General features: G+C 45.5%; 1 protein-coding gene across 3 annotated transcripts; it reads right to left on the bottom strand.

The window, feature by feature from the left end:
• Window positions 1-49: 49 nt before the first annotated feature.
• On the bottom strand, window positions 50-8,835 carry LOC118095105 (dual specificity protein phosphatase 14-like). 3 transcript variants are annotated; one of them, XM_060281678.1, is made up of 3 exons: window positions 8,087-8,482; window positions 7,078-7,244; window positions 50-4,412 (listed from the first exon to the last, which is right to left on the bottom strand). In XM_060281678.1, the coding sequence occupies exon 3, from the start codon at window positions 4,405-4,407 to the stop codon at window positions 3,766-3,768; it is 642 nt and encodes a 213-aa protein (XP_060137661.1). In that variant the 5' UTR covers window positions 4,408-4,412; window positions 7,078-7,244; window positions 8,087-8,482; the 3' UTR covers window positions 50-3,765. The 3 variants fall into 3 exon arrangements, with proteins under 3 accessions (XP_060137661.1, XP_034991975.1, XP_034991976.1); XM_035136084.2 differs by lacking the exons at window positions 7,078-7,244; window positions 8,087-8,482 and adding an exon at window positions 8,490-8,835; XM_035136085.2 differs by lacking the exons at window positions 7,078-7,244; window positions 8,087-8,482 and adding an exon at window positions 4,877-7,066.
• Between the last annotated feature and the right edge of the window lie 4,610 nt (window positions 8,836-13,445).

Below are 13,445 nucleotides of genomic sequence, written 5' to 3'. Positions count from 1 at the left end.
CCGATTGCTCTTTTCATGAACGTATAGGCTGAGTAATTCACCATAATCAAACAACTGATGCGGAAGCTGGATCTGTCAAAACGTCTTGATTATTGCAGCTTTTCCTAAAAGGGCAAACTTCTGGATCTCGTGGAACCAGAGGCTCTAACATATTGGGAATGGAGCTTCTGTGGCTGCGTGGCTCTTTCCCGTGACATGATCCCACACAGCTGGCTTATTCACACCGATACACACACCCCTACAATCTAGGAGTCCACCACAGGGAAGTTGCTCCAGATCCCTTAACGTTGCCTCACTTGCCCAGACTTCTCATCCTGTCACGGCAACATGCTTTGTACCGATCTTGGAATGCATACAAAAAATGGCAGTGGAGAGTTTTGCAATAGCTACAAAAACTGTAAAAATAGCAAGGTCCTAATATAGAGGGAGATGAGCGCGCAACCTCAGAGTCATCCGCAACTGGACCTAATGGTCAGGGGTACCTTTACCTTTAATAAAGTATATGGGTGTGGCATGTGCTGATGAAATACTCTGCAAGGTTGGGGATTCCTGGGACAGCATCTTTTGGTGCCTTGCTCAAAGTGAGATCGTTCATCATTCAGTCCAGTTTGGATTATTTTGAAAGGAAGCCTACCAAAATCCCCTCTCTGTTTCCTTGTCTGTGCCTCCTTGAAACCAGCTGTATCAGGGCAGGAAGTTGGTACATTTGGCCCAGGGTTGTGCGCTGGCTCTTCTGGGTCTTAGGGAGGATTATTTCCCATCACCAGATCCTTTTAACTAGCCAAGGATTAAATCTAGGCTCTTATGCATACAAAACATATGCTCTAGCATGGAGCTGTGTGGTCCCTCTCCCTCACATGAATGCAAAAACAAAACAAAACACCATTTTATGAAACGCTAAAACCAATAGGCAATAACACTGCAGGGAGCGGCTCATTTACATTTTTATATTTATTAAGATCTTTTGTCATTGAACTGAAGCAATAAGAAACCCTAACTTTAATTAATATAGATATTTTTTCTTTTAATCCTCTAGTATTTACAAAGTATACAGAACTGCAGAGGTTTTATGTACATATTCACCACTTGAAAGGAAGACCAGCTTATGCTCCATCCTCTGTAACAAGTTCCTCCTCAGACAGCAGTAGTTCTGTTTGAGCCCAATTCAGAGATACTTTCAGAGGACAGTATATGCTAGATATCTCTACACTGACCAGTCCTGTGTTCAGTCTTAGAAGATGGGACTCTTTGTTTTGTGTTAATTCACCTACAGTATTAAGATGCCAGACCTTTGGGGAGATTTAAATGCTCTTCTCTAACTTGGGGGTTCAGTGTCTGATTTTGAAGCAGGAATATCTAGTTGTACGAGTAAAAAGTTCTCTTTCCAGATGTCACTTTCAGCTCAAAATCCTTCCTCTCTCATGCAAGACTATCCTTAAATAGCCCAAACCTATACTTGGAAAACATAGAGTGAGGGGTGTTTGACCTTTGCTCAAAAGCAACATAGTTTTCCCTCAGTCTTTTCAATAGATGAATGTTCAGCTGCTAAGAGGTTTGACATAAGGAACCACTGTGCTAGCGTTAGTCTACAAAAGAAAACCTAATATGTCATGTATATGTTTAGAATTCCTTAACCAAAAAAATTACACTTCTACATTTTCATTAACACTGTCTATAATAGATGACAATGTTGACACAAATGAATACATTGTCCACTTCAATTTATTCATGGGGGGTATGGTATGTGTGGGGCAGTCGTCCACCTTCAAATATGAGAGAGGGTCCTGAGTTGCCAATTGCTTATCTATGCTTCAAGATATTTCAGATGTAGTAGAAATTTTGCAGTGAGAACAGAGGAATTCAAAAAACCCCACTTCCACACACACACACTTTATAAATTAGCCTTAAAATATTCAGCCAGTAAGCGATCCTTTTCTCAGATACCACACAGGCCTACTTTAGCTATGAGCTTCTAGAACTTTCTAGCCAGGCTTGACTGACAGGCAAGATTCTGGTGGGAAATCACTCTGAAAAGTCAGTGCAGGCTAAAACTTCCAAAAGTGAGGGTGAAATAAGTTCCTTGTTCTGGAGAGAAAAGCACTGCTGTGGAAGTCCTAGTTAACCACACATTTTACAGTACTATAATAAAAACCAGTACTAATAGAAACGAAACAACAACCAAGGAGTTGCTGAGTGTTAAGCCCATCCACCCAATTTCCTTTGCCAAGGAAACTTCTTTAAAACAGGGGTCTCTAGCTGGAACATTCTTATTTAGTGAAGATTTAAAATGACAAAATTTCTGCTTTCCAATAATTTCTTTAAAGCACTCTGAAACCTGTACCCCCAAAGCTAATTTATATGGCAGAACACCCTATGTAACTTCTAAAACCTATTCCATTTGGAATATTTTACTCCCCACTACCTCACAGCCTAGTCTGTGTAACTCTAGGCCTTGAACATCCCAAGCTGTTCCCTTGACTTTCAAATATTCAAATTAATTTGAAATAAAACGGCTGAATTTTAACTGAACACACACTTGGCTCTGGGTTCACCTCCGCCTTTCCGGTATAGTCAGAAAATCTTCAAATAGAACCCAGTTCCACTTCACTAGCATACTTAACTGTGGCTCAGTCTCCTCAGATGTTAAATTTACCCCCATAACTATTGTTATCCTATCATTTTGTCCTCTCTGTGGCATTAAAAGCTTTTAAAAACACATGCACACATTCTACTGAGAGGGATTTTTTTTGTCCAGAAAAAGTTGCTCTCAACTTGTGATTAGAAAATGGTTTGCCCTTCCCCACATAATGCCAGAGCCCCACCATATTGTTCATTATTCCTGAGGAAGCGAGGTAACAGGTTTTTAATGCTGAATGGTAATTCCCCAGTGTCAGAAATAGATAAATGTTTTACTTTGTCCCCTCCCTACTGGACAATTTACCTTTCTTTGTGCTTTTTGCCCTCCAGAGTTAGCCCTGTACCGAGGTAATATGAACATCAACCCTCTGTTCCCCACACAAGTGGATTTTCCTGGGTTGGAACAGTATTGTACTGAAACAGCAGTATTCATTATACCCATGGGCTGCTGGGTTGTAGCCTGTACAGTGAAAATTATTGTACTGAAGAATCCCTCTGCTTTCCAGAGCTGAAATGTACCAGCTGCCCTTGGTAGTTCGATCATCTTCAACTTCTTCACTTCTGCCTCCTTATTGGCAAAGCAGGCCTTAAACAATGTGTGCCTTGGGAGCAATGTTAACATTAATGCCTGTCATTACTGCTAAGATTTCACTCTCTTGGGGGGGGGGGAGTTTATTGTGTTTGTTAAAACCAAAGTAAACCCAGGCCCTATTGCCGGGAAGTAATTCTGAAGCTGTCTTCAATAAATTATTTTTCTCCCTTTCCTCCTCACAAAGGGAGGGTCAATTTATTCAGACCTCGAAGCTCTGCTTTAGATAAATATATTTACTGCCTATATTCTGCGATGAACCATCTTCTCTTAATACAAGCAAAACTATGTAAGTTCTTAGTAACATTTGACATGGCGGAACCAGTCAATCACATTGAAATGGCCAAGCAACTCAAGGTCTTTTTCATGATCTAATCATATTGCAAGGTCTCACAAAAAAAGACTATCGTAACAGCATTTTCTTACCAAAGTCCACCATGCCGGAAGTTCTTAGTAGCGGTCTGAACATGGTGGAAGGTTTTGATCCTAAATTCAAGCAGCCCGCGTCACCCAACCACATTCCCAAAGTTGCCCAGCGTCTATCTGAAGTTCCACAGGGGGACCAGCCCCCGGGTCTCTTTCTCGTAGATATCTGGGACCAAGCCAATGGGTGAGGGCACCATCTTGACGGTGTTCTTGCCAAACAGCTTGCGTTCGTACTCAATGAGTTGTCTCCAGAAGCCGACATTGGGCCTTACGACGGGTCGCCTGCTCTTCACCCACTCGTGCGCATCCAAGAGGCTCAACCGGTGGTATTTCATCAAGTAGGCGATGCAGAGGGAGGCAGATCTACTGACCCCTGCCACGCAATGGACAAGGGTTCTTCCGTTCTTCTTCCCCGTCTGGTGTATCCTGTCGGCCACAGAGTCAAAGTACAAGGACAGCGGAGCGTGAGGGAGGTCGGGGACAGGCACCTTGACGTAGTCAATATCTGGCCAGTTGGCGTTGGGGATTTCCATGGTGGCGTTCACGACGCAAGTCACTGCCCTGGAGTAGACCATGTGCCTGTTGGACGCAGCATTGCCAGAGGAGAGGTAGAGGCAAGGGGAGATCTGAGCGATGCCTCCTAAGACGGACAGAGTGTTCCCAGCGGCAGGGGGAGGCTTGGCCACAGAAGGAGGCGGAGAACGGCGGAAGAAGCCGTGGTTCCGGAAATTCATGGCGGATGGTTCAGCGTACATAACAGCTAGGGGGGAAGAAAGAGGTGATAAAGTTCAAAGAACTGGTGCACTTAAACAAACAGAAGAGTTAAAAGATGCATGATTCCATTCTTTCACTTGAGCAGCTGCTACTGAGAGTTTGGCACGTTCCCAGAGAGCAAAAGTCCCCATGCCCTGATTCTGCCGCCTCCTTTTCTGCTATCCCCCCTATTCTAACAAAGACAGGAACAAGCATGGGATTTGGGGAGGCGTGGGGTGAGGCAGATGTGGGAAATGAACATGCAATGTTTTTAAAGTAGGTGGAAGAGAGGGATAGGTTATTTGTGGTGCTGTGAAACGAAGCCTGTGAATGAGCTGACGGAGCAAAGTGAGGTGATAAGGGGAGCGAAGGGAGTGAACGGGATGCAAAGATGGGGATGTAGAGGGAGAGAGATCAAAGAGTGAGTTCTGCTTCCGTGCAAAGCCAAATGTCTCCCAATAGCTTACCCACCTCAGTCATTCCGTAGTAGCAGCTGCTGCTCTCATCTCAGGGTTAAGTTGTGGGGAGGGAGAAAGGGAAGGAGCTAGAAACTGTGATGCTGCAGGAATGATGCGACGATGGTGGGAAAATGGAGGAATAGGGAGAGGGAGTGGACAGCTTCTTAAAGGGCCAGTGGACTCTTTACCAGCTCCTCCCCATTCAACCCACCCTACCTAACCCATGCCCATTCCTAATTGGCTATCTGCACCCCACCCACTTTGCCATCACAGCCATGGGCTCAAAGCATGACTCATACTCAATTATTATTGGTGCAAAGGGAGGGTGACAGTTTTGCATCAGAGGTTCCCTCCTCCTGTATAGGAGGTGGGGCATGTTTGTAATAATCCCCCATAGTTTTTGCTTCTCTCTCCCCCCCCCCCCAGTGTTCATTCTCTTGTTCAACAATCTGACCCCATCTCACCTCCACAAGTTGTTCAACAATCTGACCCCATCTCACTACCACCAAGATCCAACTAAAAGAAACATTCCCTCAGTTTAAAAAAAGCAAAAAAGCAGGGTATTGTGGTCCTAACTAGATATTTCTGGTTTGTCCTGAAATTTGAAGTGTCCGGGCAACATATATTTGACATCATGGGGTCTACTAGGCTGTGAGTATACAAAAATTTTCATTGATGTATTCTGCAAGGATTGTAGTGGGTTCATTTGGAATGCTACATCCTGGAGAATAATGCTGGGTCTTGCTGGGGAATTCAAAAATATACTCATTTTCCTATTAATCAGGCTCAACACATAGTCAGTTCAGATATGCCACCAAGCACAATTATAACTTGTCACTCCAATTTACTTTAAACTCACACAGAGAGGTTCTCATTCTATTTCACTTCCTAACTTAAGTAGAGTTCATTCAACCATTCTTGTGGGGTGCTTTCAGACGCCACTACCCTTGAAAATTAGATGAGGATATGGGTCCAGGGAGAGCATATACTCAAGATCTTTTAACACAGATCAGTTGGAACTCATGCTTTAAACTGATCTTCAATGACCAAAATCAAGAGAATTCCTGGATTTTGAAAGGCTTCCATCTTCTTAGGTAGCAGGTTGTGTGTTTTTGTGTGTGTCTGTGTCTGTGTGTGTGTGCGCGCGCGCGCTGAGGAAAAATGGTAAGGAGGTATTTTGAATTAACAAGCAGAATGTGTTCCATGCCTGCTTCCTCTTCACTCAACTTGGGAGTTCCCCCACAACCAGCTTTGCTCCCTGTTTAGATGTAACAGAAGCCCAGTCTGAACAGCTCTTGAAGGATCCTCACTTTGGATGCCAGTCTCCATCTATTTTATCTCATCCTATGAGGTCCACTCACCTAAAAATCTCTCATTCTCAACCTCCCTTGTTTTTAGACATGATTGTGATATTGAATCACATTCCGTTCAAACCTCGAAATGCATAAACCTCTAGCCCCCTCTCCCTATTGCCTGCCACCAATAAACCCACACCCTGGGCCCTTAACCTCTGGCTCTGCAACCCATAAAATGCACAATTTCCACATGTGTATCTAACCCTTTAGCCCAGTGTTTTAACCCTTTTTCTACCACAGGCAGACATGGATGGCTTTACCACTAGCAAACCTCCACCCTGGTACTGTTTACTACCTAAACTGATTAAGAGTTCTGGAGAATTTGAATGCTAGCACCCTATTTTGTGATCATTGTCTTTTGCTGGCCCAATCAAGGTACCTAATATTGATTTTGGAATTAAGCATTGCAGCATCTAACACTGATTATGTCAATACCACTCCCTGCAAATGTTAGTCCTCAGTCCAGCCCATCCTTCAGAATCATACTGGAGAGCACAGCACAGCTTGTGTGTGTGGAGTCATGCCTCTCGATAAGGGTGTGGTAGTTATTGTGGGTTGACTCACTTTAAATCTTACATTTATCTTGCTCCCATGTCACCACCAAAGCTGATCCCATGTGCTCCTCCTCTCAATACCCCAAATTATTTGCCTCAAACTCCCCAACCGCTCCCGCTATTCAAATAAACACACATCTAAGAACATCCCCAGCTGCCACTCCAGACCTTCCCTCCCCACCCACTCAACTTCAGAAATCATGACCCTTTCTGCACAAACAAACAGCAACATCAAAACAGTTGTCCCCTCTACTCCAAACAACCCCAAACTTTGAAAAAGGAAATGTATGTTTTTTTTTAATTACCAGGCAGTGCTGTCTTTCAATGGAAGCTCTGAGAACAGCTCTCAAAAACTCTCCCCAGGAAAGAAACCCTCTCTGGCCCACCTAAATGGTTTTGAGGAAGGAGGCTAACAGGCGAGAAGACGTCTGAATGTCTCTGTTTCCGATCGATCTCGTAATCCCCTTCTTCTCTACTTCCAAACAGATCTCCTTTTACAGGTGTATCTATAATCTATTTTAATAAATATTATATATATCTCTATATATTTTTCTCCCTGGGCCTTGCTTCTTCTCTCCCAGCACCTCTTTCCTTCTGGGTGGGGATCAGGAGTTTCCTTCCCTGGCTCCCCCCCAGCATCGCCTATATACCACCCTCGCCAGCCCCCTCCCCTCCTGGACCACTCAAGCGTTGGAGGTAACAAAAGGTTGTCATGGCGACGGGATGCGGGGGAGGATGCTGTCGTCAGAGCCAGTGACACAAGCCGGGGCTCGCGAAGGGGGAGGAGAGGAGGAGGAGGAGGAGGGACTGAAAACCCACGGATTTTCCCTTCCCGCCTCCGCTTCCGGGGTAGATTCTCCTCCCTCCGCAGCAAACTGTGCAGGTTAAACCCCCTCTTCCAGCTGCCTTAGAGACTTCAGCGTTACAAAATTAACCTCAAGATTAGGCAAGATTACTGATAAAGGGAAGCCTTATAAGTAAATCCGAAAAGGCTCCACTCCAGGAAATGAGGGCAACATTATCTCCCCCACTATTTTCTGTGCGTGGAAAATATTCAAGCAGCAGGACGGGACACTGTCCTCTCTCTAATCACGGGCTGCGGCATTCACACGTACAGAGAGAAGTACCAACTGGGAACTCGTCTTCGGGTCACCGTTTTTGGGGAAGTTCACGCCACTGCGGGGAGAGCCTCACTCCACCCTCTTCCTCCCCTCCCCCAGCTCTGTGCGTCACAATCAGCCCATCATCCTCGCCCCACTCTCACGCTTCCACGTTCTTGTGAGCGGGAAGGTGCGGGGAACACGCGTGAGTCACAGCGAAGGTGCCAACCGAGGTTCCAGTCCCTGGAGGAGAAGCGATTGCAAAGCTCTGTTGGGGGAGAGGGAGGGCGGGGGCTCCAGAGGTGGGATAAGAAAGCCCCGGGGTGGCGGCGGGGGCGGGGAGGTGTTGGGAAGGCTACAAGTTAGGATCGAGCGGCAGCCTGTGCTAGGACACTGCAAAAAATTAACTCCGTGGATGTGGGACACAGAGGACCGGTATGGAAAGGTAGATATATGGCAGAGCTGCCGCCCTAAAATTAATATCCTCCCGCCCCAGGGATTTATTTTCCTTGAAGGAAAAAGGTGGCCTTTTAAAGCTCTGTGTTCAGGGGCAGTGTATCTGCAAATTGCAGCCCTTGGAAGCGTGCAACAGCAATAGAGGGCGTTTGCCTTCGTACCTTGGTCGTGGGCTTCCGGGAGACATCTGGCCCGTCGCTGTAGGAGACGGGACGCAAAACCAGAAGGACTTTGCTCTGACCCAGCAGGGCCGTTTTTAAAGTTCAGCTGCGTTTCTCTTTTTAAGCCACGCCTCCTCCAGGCACACTTTGTCACGGAAAGAAGCCAATCTGTCCCTGCAAGAGGCTTGGTTCCATTGCCCCATAAGCTGGTGCGTTGCAGGCAAGTTCGATGCTGAGTAAGGATTTATTTAATACATTTATAAACTGCCTTTCCAGAGGAAACGCTTCAGGAAACAATGTGCAAATACAAAAAATGTCCCATCGTCAAGCAGTGCAAAACATATTTAAAACTTTCAAAACATCTGAGAGCCACAATGATCTTAAAAGATCAATAGGGATCCGCCTGCAGTTCTGTTACGTGCTCAAAAGTCACGGATAGCAATCCTAAAGTTTGCGCCGCCCGCTTTAGTGAACAGAGGAAAAAATCATGTCCTTGTATCTAGCTTATTACGGTAAGCGTGACTCAGCGTATCGCCTTCTTCGTCTCACCTCCTATGCGGAAAGCGTCAAAGCGTTACCGTATTTTGCGGGTTAAAGCTCGCCTCGCCTCAAAATAATAGTGCGCATTACCGTAACTACTGGGTTGTGTGGCACTTTGTAAATAACGCATAAGATGCTGCCATAGTAAAGGATTCGAAACATTGCAGGATGCAATGGAGTAAACAGATTCCCTGGAGATATGACAACCGTACCACAATTGCAGGCTATATAGCTCCATGTGAAAAAGGATATACAGTAAGTGTTTAATAGGAATAAAATATGTATCTAGGACATCAACATTCTAAGTCTGGTGTTTTTTTTTATGGCTGTATTCTGCGACATGTCATTGACACATTACAGTGGTACCTCCGGTTAAGAACTTAATTCATTCTGGAGGTCTGTTCTTAACCTGAAACTGTTCTAAACCTGAGGTACCACTTTAGCTAATGGGGCCTCCCGCTGCCGCTGCGCCACAGCCACGCAATTTCTGTTCTCATCCTGAAGCAAAGTTCTTAACCCGAGGTACTATTTCTGGGTTAGAAGAGTCTGTAACCTGAAGCATCTGTAACCTGAAGCGTCTGTAACCCAAGGTACCACTGTATTAGTGCATTAGTTAAAGTAACTGCCTGATTGTCATTAGTGGTGGATTTATACTGGAATGTCCATACATCGTCGACTTTATTAGCTGTTTTGTGATGCTTCCCCAGTGTTACTGCGCTTTTGCTCTGTAGCACAACAAAAGGAAGTTTAAAAAAAAGTGGAAGATTTGCGTTCTAAAAAGCTGCAGGATTTCAGGGGAAATCACAGCCCACACACAGCCCATGCACGCCAAAACTTTTGCAGGTACAAACAATATTGGAAGCAGGATTGGGAATAGCCACCCAGTACCTCACGAGAGCAGAAATAATCAGGGACGCACAATAAAAGACTCAAGAAGGACCCTTAGTGAGACAAACACCAGAATAAAAAGGTGAAACAGGGCGCAACTATAAACATCCTGCAATAAACCAACAGCTTTGGGAGCACCGTGCAGGCAGGCTGCCTGTCACACACAACTCTGTTCTCCAGCCAAGGACCATGGAGGAGGAAAGGAAGACCAGACATCTGCCCATCTCTCACTGCCTAATGACAGGGCTGCTCCCATGTGTAGATGGGGACATGGCAGCAAGAGTGGCTTTTCTCATCCCTGGATGACCAATTGCACATGCCGGCTAAAATTCTCTCTTTTACGCAGCTACATCTGCTCTACAAACTTATATGAGTTTATAGATATATAACCCAGTGTGGTGTGGTGTAGTGGTTAGACTCAGGGTTGGGCCAGGGTTCAAATCTCCACTTACCCATGAAGCTCACTAGGTGACCTTGGACCGCTCACTGCCTCTCAGCCTAGCCTACCTCACAGGGTTGGTGTGGGGATTAAATGAGCAGGGGAGGACAATGTTCAGCTCTGTGGATAAAAAGGTGGGGTAGAAAGGCATTCAATAAGAAAAATACATCCCCTGTCCCCTCTTCCCCACATTTCATCACCCAATAATCCCGGGGAATGTCGTTTGATTAGGAGCCTGACAGTGATGCCTAAATTACCTCAGAGGACTGCTGTTCTCAGGGTCTCCTGTGGAGAAGAAATGGCTGTTCAGCTAATTAATGCATAAAATGCAAAGAGAAATGCTTATTCTGCAATTGGTCACCCTGCACCAGAGCAAAACCACAGAAAATTCGGTGTTTTTCAGTGCTTCAGACTAGAAAATGCCTGTAAATAATAAGAAAATGGACTTGACCACGTACAAAAGGCAGGTTCCTTCAACACTAAATTACCACAGCCCATTCTCATATGTCTGGGATTATGAGCACAGTTTGAGGCCAAGCACTTGTTTGTTTAGAAATCCAGCGCTATCGTAACTGCCAGGTCTCCTGGAGTGAAAAGGCTTAGTTGTCATAGCAGCAAAAGCTGGCCTCTGGCTTGCTGTTTGCCCATAGCAAAGGACTGTGGTCGTGTTTTGTCCAGCAGGACATTCATGTTTTTTAACAGCCCCAGCACACCAAGTAACACTTTTCCTGGTATGTAGGGATGGGGTGGGAGAGAAATTCACTGGCTGCAACCATAGCTGCCAAGTTCTCCCTTTTTTTAAGGGAAATTCCCTTATGCTGAATAGGCTTCCTCGTGAGAAAAGGGAAAACTTGGCAGCTATGGCTGCAACTTCCTGCCTGTCAGCAGTCCCAATACCCAAGAAGGCAAAGGGCAAAACACTGGCATACACTCACACCTCCTCAAAGCCATTGTTGATGTAGCTCTCACCTTTCAAATTCTTCCACTTACTTTGTACAGCATGTACCTGGGAATTGATGGGATCTACTTTACTGAATTAAATGTGCCAGGAATCAACAGGCTTGTATTTGTATAAGTCTAGATATAGACCTCTGGATGTAAAATACCACCACATTTACTAAACAAATTAAAGCAATACTGCTTTTTTAAAAAAGGAGAGATACACTCCACAAAATATTAATCAGTGCACTAGACACAACTCTCCCTCTAAGGTAGTATTTCTCCCGTGAGGGGTAAGTGGCCTGCCTAAGAAGTTAAGGGATACCAGGCTGAGTGTCAGAATTTATATAAGCAGGGCTAAAAAGGTAAAGGACCCCTGACAGTTAAGTCCAGTCGCAAACGACTCTGGGGTTGCAGCGCTCATCTTGCTTTACAGGCCGAGGGAGCCGGTGTTTGTCCGTAGACAGTTTTTCCAGGTCATATGGCCAGCATGACTAAGCCGCTTCTGGCACAACAGAGCACCGAAACCAGAGCAGCGCACGGAAACGCCATTTATCTTCCTGCCAGAGCGGTACCTATTTATCTACTTGCACTTTGACGTGCATTCGAACTGCTATGTTGGCAGAAGCTGGGACTGAGCAACGGGAACTCACCCTGTTGTGGGGATTCGAACCATCGACCTTCTGATCGGCAAGCCCAAGAGGCTCAGTGGCTACTGCACCCTTAACAAGCAGCTGACAAACCAATAATCTGCAGGAGCTTTCCTTGACATGGGAGACAAACCAGATTGATAAGCCTCCCTTGCTAAAGGTCTGCTATTCAGATCTTTAAAAGTGCATGGGTGCCCTTCCTAGGAGGGTGGCAGCCACAGACATGTGAGTGAACTGTTTCGTCATGGGCTTCTTAATACACTGTCAAGGCTTTCCAAAGTGTGGGCAACGAACCTATGATCTGTTAATGAGAGAAAGGAGGCTGCAAGACCATGAAGATGTGTGGTAGGCATCAGAGAAGGAAAAGTAGGGCAGCAGCTCACAGGAACTGGGCAGGTTGCTGTTCTCCTAACAGCATTTTTATTTACACGTGACCAGGTTTACCTCCATGTTTTGAAAAAGGCTGGCCTCTGATAAAGGATCAGGAAGATGGTTCAGAAGGGCCTTCTCGGTGGTGGCGCCTGCCCTGTGGAACGCCCTCCCAACAGATGTCAAAAACAACCAGCAGACATTTAGAAGACATCTGAAGGCAGCCCTGTTCAGGGAGGCTTTTAATGTTTAATAGATTACTGTGTTTTATTTTTCTGTTGGAAGCCGCCCAGAGTGGCTGGGGAAACCCAGCCAGATGGGCGGGGTATAAATGAAAAATTATTATTATTATTATATTCTGGCTCACATTCCGATGGCTCATATTCTGCACAGCTCTGTACGCAGTGCAATTTCTAGTTGGGGGGAGGAGGCATCCTGCTATAAATTGAGAGAAGACTTGGCAAAGGAAGAGGAGCTGTGGCTTTCCCTGATGTGTCTTTCTAAACTGAATGTTCAGTGAATCACTGCTGCAAGAACTTAGCAGAACCAGGGCTAGCTTTCGCTGAAGGGCTGAGCAACAAGACACTCAAAGGCAGAGGACAAGTGCCGTGGTTGGATAGTTGATGCAGTTTCCTCGCTGCCAAGGACAAGCACAAGCCAGACAGCCACACAGAACTTTTGGTTGGGAATGGGAGGGAAGCTGTTACCCTGCTTTGTTTTACCCAAATGTATGCCCCTCTCCTGTGAGCCAACAGTAACGCCATATGGGGTCAGTACTGGACATCTGCACGGCACGCCCTGTGGACTGTTCATTCAAAATGGATCACTTTAAGCCACCCGCTGATTTGTGCTTATCAGGAAATCTTGGTGAAAACTGATTAAGTCCATGCTAGTCTTACTCAGAGTAGGCCTGCTGAAGTTAATGGACACAAGCAACTTCCGTTCATTAATTTCAATTGTCCTCTGACTGTATAAAAGCTACCGAGTCCTTTGAAGAAATGACCACCGATACTGGGTTTAAACAAGGAGCAAAGCATGTTGGGTTTTTTTGCATTCATTTGGCACTTTTCTTTAGAGTGGGGTGCCTAACAGGAAGTGTGTGCAGCTGGAAAATCTGCTTTAAAACCCACC

This window comes from Zootoca vivipara, chromosome 13, assembly GCF_963506605.1.
Source record: "Zootoca vivipara chromosome 13, rZooViv1.1, whole genome shotgun sequence".
Classification (NCBI taxonomy): Eukaryota; Metazoa; Chordata; class Lepidosauria; order Squamata; family Lacertidae; genus Zootoca; species Zootoca vivipara.
The sequence above is the reverse complement of the archived record's forward strand: the minus strand, read 5'-3'. Positions and strand labels throughout refer to the sequence as shown.

Bases quoted from the DNA above. Each gene is read 5' to 3' on its own strand.
- LOC118095105 (XM_035136084.2), bottom strand. From the start codon at position 4,407: ATGTACGCTGAACCATCCGCCATGAATTTCCGGAACCACGGCTTCTTC.